The sequence below is a fragment of the Rhinichthys klamathensis genome, unplaced genomic scaffold (assembly GCF_029890125.1).
Source record: "Rhinichthys klamathensis goyatoka isolate OS25496 unplaced genomic scaffold, OSU_Roscu_1.1 h1tg000342l_1, whole genome shotgun sequence".
In the NCBI taxonomy this organism is placed as follows: domain Eukaryota; kingdom Metazoa; phylum Chordata; class Actinopteri; order Cypriniformes; family Leuciscidae; genus Rhinichthys; species Rhinichthys klamathensis.
Window position 1 is genome coordinate 393,533 of NW_026606856.1, and position 18,968 is coordinate 412,500.

General features: G+C 36.5%; 1 protein-coding gene across 2 annotated transcripts in view; it reads left to right on the forward strand.

The window, feature by feature from the left end:
• Positions 1 to 18,968, forward strand: part of LOC130106520 (protein unc-13 homolog A) — a 125,103-nt gene that overhangs the window by 90,132 nt on the left and 16,003 nt on the right. For both annotated transcript variants that reach the window (XM_056272669.1, XM_056272670.1), the window contains exons 27-33: positions 1,277 to 1,403; positions 2,174 to 2,270; positions 3,488 to 3,631; positions 9,522 to 9,599; positions 9,856 to 9,933; positions 13,929 to 14,017; positions 16,749 to 16,895. In XM_056272669.1, the coding sequence (XP_056128644.1) occupies positions 1,277 to 1,403; positions 2,174 to 2,270; positions 3,488 to 3,631; positions 9,522 to 9,599; positions 9,856 to 9,933; positions 13,929 to 14,017; positions 16,749 to 16,895 (760 nt within the window). The remainder of the gene's footprint in view (positions 1 to 1,276; positions 1,404 to 2,173; positions 2,271 to 3,487; positions 3,632 to 9,521; positions 9,600 to 9,855; positions 9,934 to 13,928; positions 14,018 to 16,748; positions 16,896 to 18,968) is intronic.

An 18,968-nucleotide genomic window follows, 5' to 3' on the forward strand; every position in this document is an offset into this window, starting at 1 on the left:
TATTATATTATATTATATTATATTATATTATATTATATTATATTATATTATTATATTGACTATTATTATTTGTGATTTATTGATTGTTTATTTAAAATATTTATTTCTTGTCTTTCTTTGAGGTTTGTTTAAACCCGTCTTAAAATGTTTATTTTTCTATTTTTTAATTTATTTTAATTTTTTATAAAAAATTACAATATGCAATTATTTCTTTAGCATATATTATATTATATTATATTATTTGCGATTTATTTAATGTTTTTTTACTTATTATTTCTCTATTATCTTGTTTTCTAGCGTTGTTTTAGTTTTGTCATAATTTGAGGTTTGTCTTAAAATGTTTATTAAGCAATTAAATATTTGTTTTCTTTCTATCTCTACACTCCTTTGATAATCTTATGTTTTTAGTTCTGTTTTCATTTTCTGCTTTATGTGAATCTCTGTCTTGACAAGTTTAATAGTTTTTTCTATTATTTATTTGTATTGTATTGTATTTATTTACTTATTTTGTTTTGTTTATTTTTTTAAATATACATTCATCTATTAATTTATTTTTATTTATTATATTAATTAATATTATGTTTTTTTCAATATTTTTTATTTACTTATTTTTTGCTTTTTAAAATGTACATTAATCTATTTATTTTTATTTATTATATTAATTATTATATGTGATTTTTTTTTCTTTTCTTTTTTCTCTCTTCCATTCTAGTATTATGTTTTAGTTCTGTTTTAATTCGAGGTTTGCTTGAATCTCTGTCTTAAAATCTTTATTTTTCTGTTATTAATTTATATTTTCATATAATAATCAAAGAATAGATACAAATAATTAAATCATTTATTTATTTACTTTTTTCTCTCTTCACGTCTTTGTTTTAGCTCTATCGTAATCTGAGGTTTAATTCCATTTTTCTAAGAAAGAAGTGAGTGTTAAAAGGGCTGGGAATCAAAATACAAATTTGACTTGCTGTACGTCAAGCGTTACAATAGTCATTATTTTGTTTTTCTTCGTTTCTGATGTCGCAATACATCATACTTTCATGAAATCATGCAACATACTCTAGCTTGTCTGTGGACATCGTTCATTCCAAAGCTGGATAAACAGCGAGTGTGTGTGCGACAGTCGGCTTTATTTACATTATTCACCACAGCGCGGTAATGGACAATTCCACTTCCAACCTGTAGGGCGACCGCAGAGGAAAAGTTACTTGGTGTTGCTTTAAGTCTCATCTGTGATGAAAATCCTGTTTTCTGTGCTCTACTTTCTGTCTCTCAGAGCACGAGAAACAGCGTCTGTGCAAGAGCGCCGATTACATGAACCTGCACTTCAAGGTGAAGTGGCTCTACAACGAATACTGCAAGGAACTGCTGTACTTCCAGGACCGTGTGCCGGAGTACCCGGCGTAAGAGCGTTTGTACTGTCCAGTCCTTCCAGAAAATGTTTTTTTTGTGATTGTTGCGGGCAAAAATCCTTGATTATGCGGCCGGTTTTCTTTAAAAATGCGATCTTGCAAAAACTGCGGTTTGATGAAAAAGAGAAAAACAAGTGATTCCCCAACACCCTGTTCTCACTAGGCTACTACCTTAATGTAAAGAGTCATTATTACTTCCTATGATAAGCAAGCATATACATCACAGAAAGTGCTGGAATATTTCAGTTCTCATCTTGTTTTATTTCAGACCTTAATAAACACATCAAAATTACAAAACATTGATGAGTCAAACAAGTTCTGTAGCTTTACAAAAGGAATATGCTACAACTTCTGTAAAATATGAATAAATAAAATATAAAAAAATAAAGTGTGCTCCTGTTTTATAGCTTTTCGATGATGTTCACGTCGCGTAATTACGTCACTTCATAACGTTCCCATGGCAACGGGGAAACGGCTGCTGTCGTGTGAAGCGAACGCATTATTTATCAACTTTCTGCTAAGAAGATATAAGTTATATGACTTTTTTGCAACGAAAATGCGAGGATTATGAAATCATGCAAGGAAAGTGCGGCGTATTTGAAAAAATGCGCCCCCGCATAAATACGCGACTTTGGCTGATTATGCACTGAATCATGCGATCGCATAATCGCGTTTTTCTGGAGGGACTGATATGAGCAGTGTGATCGTATGTGCTTCTGAGGAGTCTCTCAGCATCTGAACTGCTTTATCTCTGTGGATAGATGGTTTGAGCCCTTCGTGATCCTGTGGCTGGATGAGAACGAGGAAGTTTCCAGAGATTTCCTGCACGGCGCTCTGGTCCGGGACGCAAAGGACGGGGTAAATAATATAATCGTGGTGTTTTATCACAAGTCCAATTAGCCTAAAATATTCATAAACACCGACCACAAACTTGTGCAAAAGCAATTCGGGAGTTTAACTAGAAAATATACAGTAGCCTATATGAGAATGGCACTTACATGAAAGTATTGTTTTTATGTAGTACACGATGAAACATCAAGATTTTTAACAAGACTCGTAGACTGCCACTATTAAGGTGATGCACATATATAAATATATCAATAAGAATAAAAAATCCTCAATTAAATACACCTGAAAGCAAAGTGCCCCTGTAGTCAATAATTTTATCCCAAAAAATCACCAAAATTACATATTTAAAGCTTTCTCCTTGAAAAGATTCTTCATGTCTTAAAATATCTTGAATGTAACTCGACACCCTCGCCTCATTAAGTATACGTGGTTCTATGAATATGCAGATGAGCCCCGCCTCCACTCACTCCCTCAGCTCAGAGATCCACTGGTTGACGATCACACGTTGATCTGATTGGTTACAAGGTCGTTTGTGACGTCAGAAACACCAGCGATTTCAAACCGTGTTTTTGAGACTGTCTTTGTTTCACTGCAGTTTTAAGCAGAAAATACTCAGCAATGCTGTCGACTTATGAACTTACACATGGTGTGTCTTAAAGCGTATTAAAAACACCACATAGACACATAAACAACATTAAAAGCTGGATTTTCAGCACAATGGGACTTTATAATTTATCTATTATGTCTAATATTTCTTAATTTAATTCAAGGATTCCCAAACTTCCTCCCTGAGATTTGAAGTTAATATTTAAATAATTTAACAATACATTTGCATACTGTAAAAAATGAATTTCCGCTCTGGTTTATCAGTACAAATATCTAAACATTCTTAAATCAAGATACATTTACTTGAGATGGGAAATGACTGAAGATATTAAGTCTTGGTTTTTGCTGAAAACAAGAACAAATATCTGCCAATGAATTTTTGGTATTTCTTAATTTTTTTAAGCATAAACTCACTTCATTTTGATACATTTTTCATAAGACAAAAATTAATATCTTTAGTCATTTTGCTTCTTCATAAATGCATCTTGATTTATAAATGTTTAGATATTTGTATTGTAAAATACCGAGTTTTTCACGACATGCAGCTAAACAAATAAAACCTCCTTTAGTGAGTGTTTCATATTTGTAAAGGATTTATTTTGCTTTTGTGTGATCTGCAGTTCCAGCCGACGTCGGAGCACGCGCTCTTCTCCTGCTCGGTGGTGGACGTTTTCTCTCAGCTCAACCAGAGCTTTGAGATCATCAGGAAGCTGGAGTGTCCGGATCCTCAGATCGTTGGGAATTACATGAAGAGGTTTGCTAAGGTGACACGCGATCACGACCCACGCGGATTACTGTGACGAGTTTCATTCAGTCAGTGGGGTTTTATAAGTCAAGCATCACTACGGTATTATTATTATTGGTCATTTGGTCGCACTAAACAGTGCCTCTATTATGCTTTCTCAGATATTCCCTTTCATGCAGTGTGTATTAAAGCTGTGTGTGAATGTAAAAGGTCTGCAGAGTTTCATCAAAGTGCAGATAAATGGAGATTTTGTCTCCTAAAAGAGACGAGAAACGAGTCGTCAGTAATTCAGTCTCACTTCCTGCTGAACCTGCGCAGGTTTGGAACTAATTAGCATAATTCCAGCTTCTGGTCTTGATTGGCTGAACAGCGTCTCTTAGCTCCGCCCTCAAACACTAGTGTATCTGAGACTGGGAGAGTTCGTGTTGTTCGTGTCGAGAAGACGCTGTTTTCTGCTGACAAAGCAAATCCACTGTGATGAGATTGATACGGTAAACCCACGCCATCGTTACTGTCCGTATCACTGAGTATCAAGAGCTGACATTCAGATATGATAATGAGCGTTTGGTTTCTGACCAATCACAGCAGACTGTGGCCGTCTGACCAATCAGAGCAGAGTAGCTCTCAGAGAGGCGGGGTTTAGAGAGACTGAATCTTCAAAATCTTCAAAGACGATAGGGCAAAGATGGCGGCAAGTTCTACAGGTGCTACAGGTGCTCTTGTAGCCCTCTTAATATATTCTTTTGTTTGCAACTTTTTAAACCATCAAAATTTTAATGTCCAAGTTTGTAAATGGAATTATGTCCTAAAACCGCTTGGCAGTTGCAAGTTTTTAAGCGCTGGACGAAACGTGATCCTCGCGAATTCTTGGAGGTACTCAACAGACAAATACACACATGGCATTGTTCACAGAGAACGCAGGAGAGATAAGCTGATTATATCGCTTTGCCTTTTGCTATCGGGAGACATTCATCAGTGCCCTGGGCCTGAAAATCAATCTCTTCGGGGGAACGGAGATTTTGCGACGGCGGACTTTGAGAGTAGCTTGCACTGGAAAGGGGGTGTGTTGGACGGCAGGTGTGTGATGGCGGAGCCAGAGGAGAAGTTGGAACAACGAGCCGGTGGGCACGTGGAGGTCGGAGAATACCTCTCTGTGGGAGTAACAATGGACGGCTCAGAAGAACCCTGGCGAGGGGGAATTTCTTTACCATCGGACGGGCTGTGCCAACGGAGTGGTCATCAGTTGGAAGCTGACGGCAGGGGACACACAGAAATGACTGCACAGACTCATGCTGGCTCTTCCGTGGGGGAAAAGCTACAAGCTGAGCCTCCGATCCTGGACTTCAGTTTCACCAAAGGTCTACACATTATACACCTAAATGTTCGCAGTCTTCTTTCCAAATTAGATGAGATAAGATTGATGATGTGTAATAGTAAAGTTGGGATTGTGTGTTTTTCAGACACTTGGCTGGATGCCTCGATCAGTGATTCAGAAATTGAAATTGAAAATTATGTTGTTTTAAGAAAAGATCGAAATCGAAATGGGGGCGGAGTGTGTGTGTATATTAGGGCTGATATTTGTTTTAATCGTAGAAAGGATTTAAATCACGATCTTATTGAAGCTGTGTGGTTGGATGTACATTTAACTAAAAGTAAGCCTTTATTAATTGGGGCTCTGTATAGACCTCCTGATCAGAATAATTTCTATCAGTTGTTGGAAGAATTTTCTGTCCCCGGCAGTGATTATAAGGGTGATGTTATAATGATAGGTGATTTTAATACTGATGTTTCTAACAAGGATCATGGAATGTTCAAAGCCTTAAATAGATTTTGCCAGTTTTTTGATTTACAGCAAATAATACAAGAGCCAACACGTGTGGCTAAATTGAGTCAAACTGTGATTGATCTCATTTTGGTATCTGATCAATCTATGATTTCCCAGAGTGGGGTCGTAAATTGTACTATGAGTGACCACTCATTAATTTATTGTACAAGGAAAAAGTATAAAGTTGCATTGAAGAAACAAAACACAATTAAGATTAGGTCATTAAAAAAATACAGTCGTGAGGTCTTTATTGAGTGTTTAAATTCAATGAATTGGCATTTAGTGTTATGTTTGGATGTTGACGAAGCATGGGAGCAGTTTAAAAATATGTTCTTAAAAGCAGTAGATAAAGTTGCTCCTTTAAAAACTATTAGAGTAAAATTGAGGTCAGAGCCATGGATGAATGGTGACATTTTAGAAGCAATCAGTAAGAGAAATAAAGCCTTTTTAGTTTTTAAGAAGAGTAAGGAGCAGGATGACTTAGATAATTATAAGAAGCTAAGAAATATAGTGCAAAAGATGATTAAAACGTGTAAAAGGAATTTTTTTCAGGACAATTTAACTGAGCATAAAAGTAACCCAAAGAAACTCTGGCAGTCATTGAAACAAATTGGGTACAGTAATAGACTTAAGACAAAGACAAATAATATTTGCCTTAACATCAATGGGGAGGTATCTTCTGATAAATTAAAGGTTGCAGATACATTTAATTCCTTTTTTACTTCCATAGCAGGGCAGTTAGTTGAAAAACTGCCTAGAAAACCTGGGTTATATGATGGTGAGGTCATGTTTCAGTATTACTCTAAGCTTGGAGTGGTAGCAGACTCTTTTGGCCTTTCTATTGTTTCACAGGATAAGGTACTAAAGTTATTAAATGAACTTAAGTGTTCGAAGGCAATTGGTCTAGATGAAATACCTGCCAGATTTTTAAAAGATGCTGCAGAACATATTTCTCCTTATCTCACTCATATTTTTAATCTTTCAATTTCGTCAGGTAGAGTTCCAAAAGATCTGAAACTTGCTAGGGTTGTTCCGTTATATAAAAAAGGGAGTAAATTAGAAGAGGGCAATTATAGACCAGTTTCGATTTTGGGAGTTGTATCAAAAATATTGGAGAGAATAATACAAGAGCAAATAAATGATTATATTATTAAGTATAATTTGCTTTATGAATTGCAATCTGGCTTCAGAACATCTTATTCTACGGATACGTGTTTATTGTATTTGACAGACTGTTTAAGAAGAGAGATCGACTTGGGTAAACTCTGTGGCATGGTATTGTTAGACCTCCAGAAAGCATTTGACACCGTTGACCACCGGATTTTGCTGATTAAACTAAAAGCTCTAGGGTTTAACAGTATGGCATGTGAATGGATTGGATCATACTTGACTGAGAGGTATCAAAGAGTTGATATTAACAGCACTCTGTCTGAGGCTAGAGAAATAACATGTGGGGTGCCACAGGGTAGTGTCCTGGGTCCATTGTTGTTTCTTTTGTATATAAATGATATGAAATCTGTCTGTAATTGTAATCTCTTTCTCTATGCGGATGATTCAGCCTTGGTGTTCTCTCATAAGGATATAAAAGTTATTGAGAACCATTTAAGTGATGAGTTAAATAATATAAGTGAATGGCTGATTGAGAATAAACTGTCTTTGCATTTAGGGAAAACTGAATCTATCTTATTTGGTTCAAAAATAAGGTTGAGTAGGACTCCTGAGCTTAGCATTTCTGTGGGTGGTACCCAGATTGAAGTTAAAAATTGTGTTAAATATTTAGGATGTGACTTAGATAGTTCTTTGAGTGGCGAAAGTATGGGTCAAAGAGTTATTATAAAAGTAAACCAAAGAATTAAATTTCTGACACGTAAGGCTCATTTTTTAAATAAAGAAACTTTACTAATGTTAGCAAATGCTCTAATTCAGCCACTCTTCGATTATGCCTGTACTACATGGTACAGTAGTACCCCCAAGAGGATAAAAGTACAACTCCAAACAGCACAAAATAAATTAGTTAGGTTGATTTTAAACATTAATAATAGGAAACATGTTGGTTCTTTTGAACTCAAGAATTTAAAGTGGTTGTCAGTCGAAAATAGGGTGAGACAGCTGAAACTGAGATTAACAAGAAAGATTTTGCATAGGAATGAGCCAAGGTATTTTAAAGATTATTTTAAGTTTATTAGGAACTCTCATAGCTACTCAACTAGAAGCAGTGCCACAGACATAGTACCTTGTAGATTTAGGAGTTGTTCTGGGCAAAACACCTTTTTGTACATGGCAGCAATTGAATGGAACAAACTCCCAGTTGATATTAAGTTAAGCCAGTCAGATCGCTGCTTTAAGCAAGCATGTGGTGAATGGTTGCAAAAAGCTAATCAGATTTAGTTTTTATGTAGTCTTAAGGAATATTTATTACTGATGTGTATGTATTTGTGTGTTTGAGTGTACAAGGTGCTCTATTGTTATCTGTGGCTTGCTTGCCATCTTTATCGGACTACAACGAGGACCACAATGGAAATAAGTTTTGTAACTTTCTTGTGCTATCCTTGACAGCTCTGATAAATGTGTAGTGTCATTGTAATGGCATCTTGTTATGCATTTATTGTTATTTTTTTACTGTCGAATAAATCAAATCAAATCAAAATGAACCGTTTCAGACGCTGAGAGAAAAGAGCTGATGCTGCAGTGGAGATTATGAGGAAATTAAAGTGTTTTTTGACTTTGGATGCATGTAAACCTGTTGTAGGAGACTCCTTATTTTAGATAAGAAACCTTTAAATGGTATAATAGGGGCATTTCAAGTGAAGCCTTATTTATTTCTATAGCGATTTATACAATAAAGATTCTTTCAAAGCAGCTTCACAGTAATAAACAGGAGATTGACTGAATCAATGACAAGTTTCAGGAGTGAGAACCACATTTAAAAATGGAAGTGAATCTCCTAAATTGTCATTCCGTGTGTATACGGAAGACAACTCGCTCCCGAAATTGTAATGATTGACACTGTGGTAACCATAGCAACGTTCTGGCATCCCAGCTAACATAAATATCCCATTAAGTTATGCAAACGTTATTTATGTGCTCTGAACGTTCAGTTTTCTAAATATTTTCTCTTGGTTATGCAAACGCTAACGGAACATTCCATTTTGTCATTCTTCAAACATTATGGGATTGTTACTTTTGAATGTTCTCTGAACATTCCGAAACAAGTAACATTTAAAAAATGCTCGATGAACGTCCAACCGAAACTTTTCAGAAGAAAAGCTCCATGAACGATGTATAAATAATGTTTTTGTGCCAACATTATTAAAGACCAGGTCATTTTGAATGTACGTTTTATTTCTATTAACGTTACTGGAATAAAGTTTGTTTATAACTTCTGAGATCGTCGCCTGTTATCTGGGGTCTCATGTGTTTGGTATCCAGTAGTTTTAAACCAAATTAATATGACAACGACCAAAAACTTTATGTTCTGCAATTTTGCATTTACAAGCGTTTTTTTGGACTTGTTTGGGTTTGGCTCATAATAATAATAATAATAATAAACTTTATTTTCTATAGCGCCTTTAAAAGTAGCATCTCAAAGCGCTTCACAAGAATAGAAACATGATAAAACATACAATTATACAAACAATGCATTAATGACAGAAAAAAATTAAATACCAAATAAAAACATATTATGAAATGTTCGATTAATAATAATAATATGGCAATATGCTTGATAAAGCAATCAAGTTAGTGGAGTTGTTGAAGTGGGCAGATGTGGGTTGTGATTGTCACTCCTAAACTGTGTGTGTGTGTGTGTGTGTGTGTGTGTGTGTGTGTGTGTGTGTGTGTGTGTGTGTGTGTGTGTGTGTGTGTGTGTGTGTACAGAACGGGAATAAGCACTAAAAGGTGAACTGATGACTGACTTTATCTGCAGTGTGAACATGGCTAATGCAAATTCATAACATATGAGACACTCACATTCTGCTGTAAAGCAGCTCTAATAGACCATAATGTCATGTTAGTGTATTAAAGTTCAGTGTTTGTGAGACATGAATTATTCCTCTAATCATGCGACTGTTTTTCTTTCTTCCAGACCATTGGAAATGTTCTTCTGTCGTACGCTGACATCATCACCAAGGATTTCCCCACTCACTGCAAGAAGGAGAAAGTGGTGCGTCACATTTATGCATTTACACTTATAATAGGCTCATAATGAAATCTCTTGGGATGTGTGTGCTAGTGAGCTATTAGATGGAGATGTAGTAATTAGCTGAGTGACTCTCAGAGGAACACACACACACACACGACTGTGAAGTTTTCACATTTAGCACTATTCGTTGCTTTCTATTGCTGCAGGGATTTCTTTAATAGCTTGTGTGTCTGTGTGTGTTAATGTTATTTAACTTCCTCTACTCTGTTATTTTCAGCCTTGCATCATAATTAATAATATCCAGCAGCTGCGAGTCCAGTTGGAGAAGATGTTTGAGGCTATGGGAGGGAAAGGCGTGAGTTCATGCACGCATTAACACTTTAAAACATGCAAATACTGCCATCTTGAAGATTTCTGAAGTCACATGATGCTTTGTGTGAAGAATCTTTTTTTTTTTTCTTTTTTTTTTTTGGGGTCACTACGATTTTTTGTTATGAAAGAAGTCTCTTATTCTTATCAAAGGCTGCATTTATTGGTAACACTTAACTGACATGACACCTTCATATTCATGACATGACACATGTCATGAATATGAAGGAGGGTTTATGCATGTTTATGACAACTGTCATTAAGTGTCATTCGCTCAATTACGACATTCTTTATGCAAATATGACATTGTTTGAGACAGGGCTGGACTGGCCATCGGGCATACCGGGCATTTGCCCGGTGGGCCGACGTGCTTTGTGGGCCGATACATCTCATACTTAATTTTTTTTTTTTTTTTTTTTTTTTTTTATAAACGGCCCATAAAACTCGTACATCGGCGGCCCATTGCGTTTAGTTTTGTTTAATTGGCGGCTCTGGGATCTTTGTGCCGGTGTAATGCATTGGACAAAAAAGTCAGCGTAGGTTTTTCTTTTTCTCACAGACCGGCGCATGATGAAACGCGTAGATCAGCGGCCCATTGGTTATTTTCTTGATTGACACTGGGCTGGTCCAATCACATCTTTAAACTCCTCCCCCTTTGAGCTCTGAGTGAGCGAGCAGTGTCAGTGTGTATCTGTCAAAATAGTCAGAGCGATGGAGAAGAAACGCAAGGAATGTGCAGAGAAATAGCGTGAAAAGAAACTTCACAGGCCCTTCAAGTGTCTGAGGAGGATAAGGAGAGAGATGAGTGAGTGCAGAGAACTGTGGTAAGCAGAACTAGGCTACTGTCACAACAACACTTATGGTGTGTTCACACACCGAACGCGAATAGAGCGTCAAATACGCGTCTATCGCGTTTAGTTAGACGCTTGAACATTCGCTCGAGTTCAAATTTTTCAACTTGCGCGGAAGACATTCGCGGCAAACGCGTCGCCCAATTCGCGTCATTCGCAACGCCCGGCTTGAATGATGCGTCTATTCGCGTCGTTGCATTGACTTTGTATGTAATCTACTCGCCCAAATAATTAAATTCGCGTTCGGTGTGAACACACCATTAGTCTATGTAAGAACCCACTACCCAGTTACGCATTATTTACTCATCTGCATATTTGACGATTACGCATTTTATTAGAATTGTAATGAGACAATAATGAGTAATGAGTTTGTAAACCATATTTTTCTTCAAAATAAAAGCTCGATGCCGTTTCCGTCAAAATAAAAGATCATGTGCTTATCTCTGTATAGAAATTAGTACGAAACTAATTATGAAAGTTGGTTTTATTTTTCAGTGCATTTGTTTTACAACATATGGCTATTACTGCCATGGGATTAATATTATAACTATTATTATGTAGTAGTGTAATGTAGACAGACACTATATCACAACTAAAAGAGTTTTGAGTTTTTCTTTGTTCAATTTGCACACTGAATATGGGTTGGAGCTCTTTATTTTTAACTCTCAAAGTGCACCAGATTGATGAATTTAACATTAAAAAGCACAAAATTTTCTTTTTGGTCCACTCACCACAGATTTCACAAAATCCTGTGGGAAAAACCGGTATTGCTATCCCAGCTTATAGCTTTCTTTAGGATTCATCACTGTGGAGTATAGTTCAACTTAGTAGTTATTTTCATCGGTTAACTCTTACTCACTCCTATTCACTTATGGCATTAGTGGTTTTAATAGGAGTTGGTATACATATTCAAGGGCGTGCAAAGTTCGGTTGTGTTATATAGTGGGCCAGTCTGGGCCAAAATGCCCGGGCCAATTTTTTGTCCCAGTCCAGCCCTGGTTTGAGATGTCTTTGTTATGACACCTTGACATAAACCAATACATCATAACCTGTCAGTGTCTTTGTCATGACAACTTGACATTACTAAGACAACACAACCTGTCATAAATATGTCATAAACATGACACAGCAGATTAATTATCAAACTTAAGAAAGCACTTAGCTTTATGGGTCAACATTACATTAAACTGTCAGGTGGTTGGTGTTGACATTGGCTGTCATGAGGCCATTATAACATTTTAATGACAAATTCAATGTGTACCACTGTAGTTGAGGTCAAGAAAAATATTCATGACAGTTATAATGGCCTTATGACAGCCAATGTCAAAACCACCAAACACATGACAGTTTAATGTAAAGTTTACCCATAAAGCTAAGTGCTTTCTTAAGTTTGATAATTAATCTGCTATGTCATGTTTATGACAGGTTGTGGTGTCTTAGTAATGTCAAGTTGTCATGACAAAGACACTGACAGGTTATGATGTATTGGTTTGTCAAGTTGTCATAGCAAAGACATCTCAAACAATGTCATATTTGCATTAAAAATGTCATAATTGAGCGAATGACACTTAATGACAGTTGTCATAAACATGCATAAAACCTCCTCATGACATGTGTCATGTCATGATTATGAAGGTGTAATGTCAGTCTTATGCACACCCCTTCAAGTAAAGTGTTACCCATTTATTTGATCAAAAATACAGTAAAATTGTGAAATATTATTCTAATGTAAATCAGCTGTTTTCTATGTGAATATATAGTAAAGTGTAATTTATTCCTGTGAATTTTCAGCATCATTACTCCAGTCTTCAGTGTCACATGATCCTTCAGAAATCACTCTAATATGAGGATCTGATGCTCAAGAAACATTTATGATTATTATCAATGTTGAAATCAGCTTCATATTTTTGTGGAAACTGTGATGCATTAGATTTTTCAGGATACTTTGAGCATTTATTTGAAATGGAATCTTTTGTAACATACATTATTAATGTCACTTTTGATTATTAATTTCAATATTTAATTTGAACGGTAGTTTATATTTAAATAGGGTGCGTCAGGATACAATCGTACCTGGTTTGATGTCAATAATAGCAAACGTCATTGGTACTAACATGTCTTGAAACTGGATATTACAAACCAAATTGAAGTATATGAAAGTGCAAATGAGATATGATCACTTATATTCAGTGTCAAAACATGTCATATTCCTCTGCATCATGCGGAAGCAATTGTGGTTTTTGTCAGTAAATACATTAAAAATAAATAACAAAGTAATGCATATTACAGGTTCAGAAATGCATATTCTCTGCAATGTTTTCATTCATTAATCAAACATCAGAGTCTCTGTTCTCTGTTCATCCATAAATCTCTCATATTTAGCAACCTTTCCATCATCCATCTTTCATCCCATACACTCTCGCATAAACATTCCCACGCTCCGTCTTTAGCACAATCTCTGACTTTCACACTCATTTGCTCATTATTCTTGCTTTCTCACAACATTTGCAGTGACGTCATGCGTCATGTACGACCGATATCATAAATGCTCAACATATGACGTAATTCATACGTATTATAAATGATGTGTGATTCACAGCAAACACATTTTCTGGATTCCCATTACTCACAGAATATTTAATAAATTTACAGCAAATTCTCTCAGCGCATACTAAAAAAAGATTGGCTGGGTTTCACAAAGAGGCGGGGCTTCAGTTTTAAACAGATGCCATTGGCTGGAAACGAATGGCATGATGTCATCAGAGTGCATGTTATAAAAGTCAGGTCACAATACAGATTCAAAGTTTACAGTGATAAACAGGAAAATTACTGTTGATATTGTAAAATAAATAGAAAAGCAGCTCTACAGAAGACAATTGTGCCATTATTCATCTCAATTTAGTTCAATAATACTGTCAATGTGGCAAATCTCAACAATAGTGTCATAATTCAGCTCAAGTTCTGTTCTCATCTGCAGTCAAATCAATAATATTTTCTAAATATTAATTGTCTTTTAAACCCCAACTACGCAAGGCGAAGTTTTTACTACAGCTTCAAGTAAAAATAGCAAATCAGACTTTGATAATTATATCAAATCAGACTCATAATTATGATTTTTTTTTTTTTGCAGTTAAATGTGGAGGCCAGTGACTTTCTGAAGGATCTGCAGATCAAACTGAACAATGTGATGGATGACCTCAGCAGGGTGTTTGCCGTGAGGTTAGTTTGGGGGTATTGGAGTATTTGTGGGTTCAAAGTTCTAGAAGTTAAAATCTTATTTATGTTCTTACCAGAGAATTATTTTGTAGTATTATGTTTAAAAAAAAAAAAAAAGTGTCCCTATTATGCTTTCTCAAGTCTCACTTCCTGCTGAACCTGCGCAGGTTTGGAACTAATTAGCATAATGCCAGCCTCTGGTCTTGATTGGCTGAACAGCGTCTCTTAGCTCCGCCCTCAAACACTAGTGTATCTGAGACTGGAAGAGTTTGTGTTGTTCGTGTCGAGAAGACGCTGTTTTCTGCTGACAAAGCAAATCCACTGTGATGAGATTGATACGGTAAACCCACGCCATCGTTACTGTCCGTATCACTGAGTATCAAGAGCTGACATTCAGATATGATAATGAGCGGTTAGTTTCTGACCAATCACAACAGACTGGGCCGTCTGACCAATCAGAGCAGAGCAGCTCTCAGAGAGGCGGGGTTTAGAGAGACTGAATCTTCGAACGAAGCGTTTCAGATGCTGAGAGAAAAGAGCTGATGCTGCAGTGGAGATAGGCCTATTTCACAAAAATGGCCGCCGAGACCGGAAGTAGGGTAAACTCTTTTCCGGTGAAAGCGCTAGCAGTTACAGTCGGAGGACAAATGCGGAGACTAAAAGCGGTTGCTTACCTTTTTATGTTTCAACCCAAAGAAGAAACAACCCTATTGATCACTTCACAGCTTTTCGTGTTTTGCGGGTTTTCATGGAACAACCGGGGAGAAGTTAAATCACGCCAGGCGCGTGTGAAGGAGGAAGCAGATGTTGAAATGGAGTGTGGATGCCGGTTCGGGACTGATGCCCTGACAAAACATGTTTATATTGCACTTGATTGTTACCCGATTTGCACGTCATGCACTTTTATTTATTATTATTACCTGTTGGCAAATTAAAATTGTTTGTAGAAGTTGTTTTCTGTAACTTTCTTTCCTTTTTACCTGGGTGCGCTTTGCCAGGCCTGCTGTTTACTTGTGCAAGCAAGGGCAGCTGGGACATTTATTAAACGTGTAAAATACTTTCCAAACCGTTACATATAGTCTTATGAATTCAGACGTTTGTGGTTTAAAAAAATAAACATATTGGAATCATTTTTAAAGTTGTTTGAACACGGAGCAGTTTTTCCCGTGAGTGGGACTGGAAAACCCGGAGTGGATCAGGAGCGGAGTGAAAATAGAAGGCTTCTGTGCAGAGAGGAACGGGCTTTTGCTCCAGTCCAGGCTTTGATCACATCTCCCTAAGCGGGTGAACACCTCGTCCTTCCGACCCATTCGAACTAAAATTAAGACATTTATTACACTATTTGAGAAATATAAGCATATTTACGGCCTTAAAATAATGAAAAGGGTGATTTAAGACATAAGGACAGGGGGAAACCTGATATTAACGGAAGTCCGTCGTAGCGACGGATAACTTTAATCCCTGTATATATTTTTTAGTGTATTACTGAATATAAAATTACATTATATATTAGTAAATATATTCTCACATTTTTAAATATATGAAAATGACTTGTTTCTATGCAAAAAGTGACTTGAATGACATGTTTCATTCAATATATTGTAATATATTATCACCATATATTATTCTGTATGTTTTCAAATATACTGTTAAACCATTTCATATATTGATCATTCATATAGGGAATATTTTCTTTTCATAAGGGGACCCCAGACAGTTAAATATTATTTTGTAACATGATTTTTTTTAAACATGTAAAATCAATCACTTCATTTATGTTTTTAGTCTAAATATTTTTTTATTTGCCTTAATTTCATTATTAGACATACTAGCAACGTTAGGTCAAATTCACTGTAAAGATGTACAATTCTTAGTTTCATTCATGGTAACATGAAAAAGGAGCCATAATCTAGTAGTGGAAGATTGCTGCAATCTCCTGGACTAACACTTAATAACATGATTTTTTTTTAACAAAAGCCACTAGATTTAACTCATAGCCTACAATCAGACATCATTTCAATTTATTTATTTATTGTTTTTCGATATATTAACGTTAAATGTGAGCTTAGTCATCAAGTGTCATGCCAAAAATGAATGGAACTTTTTTTATGTAAGCACTAAGCAAACGTCAAGAATTTGTCCAATTTCGATCTTTTCGAACTCCCTGAAAACTATCAACAAAACGGGCAACATCTGATATTCTTACTTTTGTCAGATAACGTTATATGAATGACTGGGAGAGAAAACAAGCTGTTCAAAGTCCATTTTGAAAATGAATAGTGATTCGGGCGGCGGCGCGACCAGAAGTCGTTTTGCCGTCTGTGTCTGGCGTGATTTAACGTCTCCCCAGTTGTTCCATGAAAACCCGTAAGACACGGAAAGCTGTGAAGTGATAAATAGGGTTGTTTCTTCTTTGGGTTGACATAAACACCATTAAAAAAGGTAAGCAACAGGACTAAACCGCTTATAGTTTCCGCATTTGTCCTCCGACTGTAACTGCTAGCGCTTTCACCGGAAAAGAGTTTACCCTACTTCCGGTCTCGGCGGCCATCTTGTGAAATAGGCCTATTATGAGGAAATTAAAGTGTTTTTTGACTTTGGATGCATGTTGTAAACCTGTTATAGGAGAATCCAAAACAACATTAACACGTTAAAAATAGCATATCAGGGCCACTTTAAAATCCTAACTCCTACTCTATAAGGTGATTGTCTCTAAACACCACGTTGTGTGTAGTTTCCAGCCGCACATCGAGGAGAGTGTGAAGGAGATGGGGGATATCCTGAGTCAGGTGAAAGGAGCGGTTCCTGCCAACGGGAACGGGGGATTAGCTCAGGACGCCGACAACGTCCTGCAACCCATCATGGACTTCCTCGACAGCAAGTGAGCGATGCGTGCGGTGACCTCACTTCAGTTCACTGAGGACAGAGGTTACACACTGTTAGATTCAGATATCATTCAAATTAAAAACAGCTTGGATTGGGTCGAAATTAATTTACTGTAGTTTGTTTAACTTAACTTTATTACTTTTGTCATACATCATTTTGGTTACACTTTATTTTAAGGTGTCCGTGTTACAGTGTAATTATGCATTTATATACATATATATATATATGCACACACGCACACACATACATACACACACACACCCACACAAACACACATTCCCGCTCAAACACACTCACTGACTAACTCACTCACACACAATCACACTCACACACAAAAACACACACACACAAAAACACACATACTCACACATAAACGCACTAACACACACAAACACTCACACTCACACACACACTCACACACACTCACACACAAAAACACATACTCACACATAAACTCACTAACATACACACACACACACACAAAAACACATACTCACACACAAACGCACTAACATACACACACACACACACTCACACACACACACACACTCACACACACACACACACACACACACACACACACACACACACACACACTCACACACAAAAACACATACTCACACATAAACGCACTAACACACACACACACACACTCACACACAAAAACACATACTCACACATAAACGCACTAACATACACACACACACACACACACACACACACAAAAACACATACTCACACTAACAAACACACACACACACACACACACACACTCACACAAAAACACATACTCACACATAAACGCACTAACATACACACACACACACACACACACTAACACACACAAAAACACATACTCACACATAAACGCACTAAAACACACACATACACACACACACACAAACGCACACACTCATACACACTCGCGTATCTATTTTATGTTAAATCGTGATTCATCGATTTGACAGCAATAATTTCAGTGGGAAAAAGTGTGATGGAAATACGGGTTCAGGAATTCAGTTTCAGATCGATCATCATTTCTGCTCCTCTGTCTGTCATCACTCACTGGTCTACTGAGTTTGTGTTAATAATGAGGATGTCTGAGTGTTTGTGTGTTAATAATGAGGATGTCTGAGTGTTTGTGTTAATAATGAGGATGTCTGAGTGTTTGTGTGTTAATAATGAGGATGTCTGAGTGTTTGTGTGTTAATAATGAGGATGTCTGAGTGTTTGTGTGTTAATAATGATGATGTCTGAGTGTTTGTGTGTTAATAATGAGGATGTCTGAGTGTTTGTGTGTTAATAATGAGGATGTCTGAGTGTTTGTGTGTTAATAATGAGGATGTCTGAGTGTTTGTGTGTTAATAATGAGGATGTCTGAGTGTTTGTGTGTTAATAATGATGATGTCTGTGTGTTTGTGTGTTAATAATGAGGATGTCTGAGTGTTTGTGTGTTAATAATGATGATGTCTGAGTGTTTGTGTGTTAATAATGAGGATGTCTGAGTGTTTGTGTGTTAATAATGAGGATGTCTGAGTGTTTGTGTGTTAATAATGAGGATGTCTGAGTTTTTGTGTGTTAATAATGAGGATGTCTGAGTGTTTGTGTGTTAATAATGATGATGTCTGAGTGTTTGTATGTTAATAATGAGGATGTCTGAGTGTTTGTGTGTTAATAATGAGGATGTCTGAGTGTTTGTATGTTAATAATGAGGATGTCTGAGTGTTTGTGTGTTAATAATGATGATGTCTGTGTGTTTGTGTGTTAATAATGATGATGTCTGAGTGTTTGTGTGTTAATAATGAGGATGTCTGAGTGTTTTTGTGTTAATAATGAGGATGTCTGAGTGTTTGTGTGTTAATAATGAGGATGTCTGAGTGTTTGTGTGTTAATAATGAGGATGTCTGAGTGTTTGTGTGTTAATAATGAGGATGTCTGAGTGTTTGTGTGTGTTAATAAGGATGATGTCTGTGTGTTTGTGTGTTAATAATGAGGATGTCTGAGTGTTTGTGTGTTAATAATGAGGATGTCTGAGTGTTTGTGTGTTAATAATGAGGATGTCTGAGTG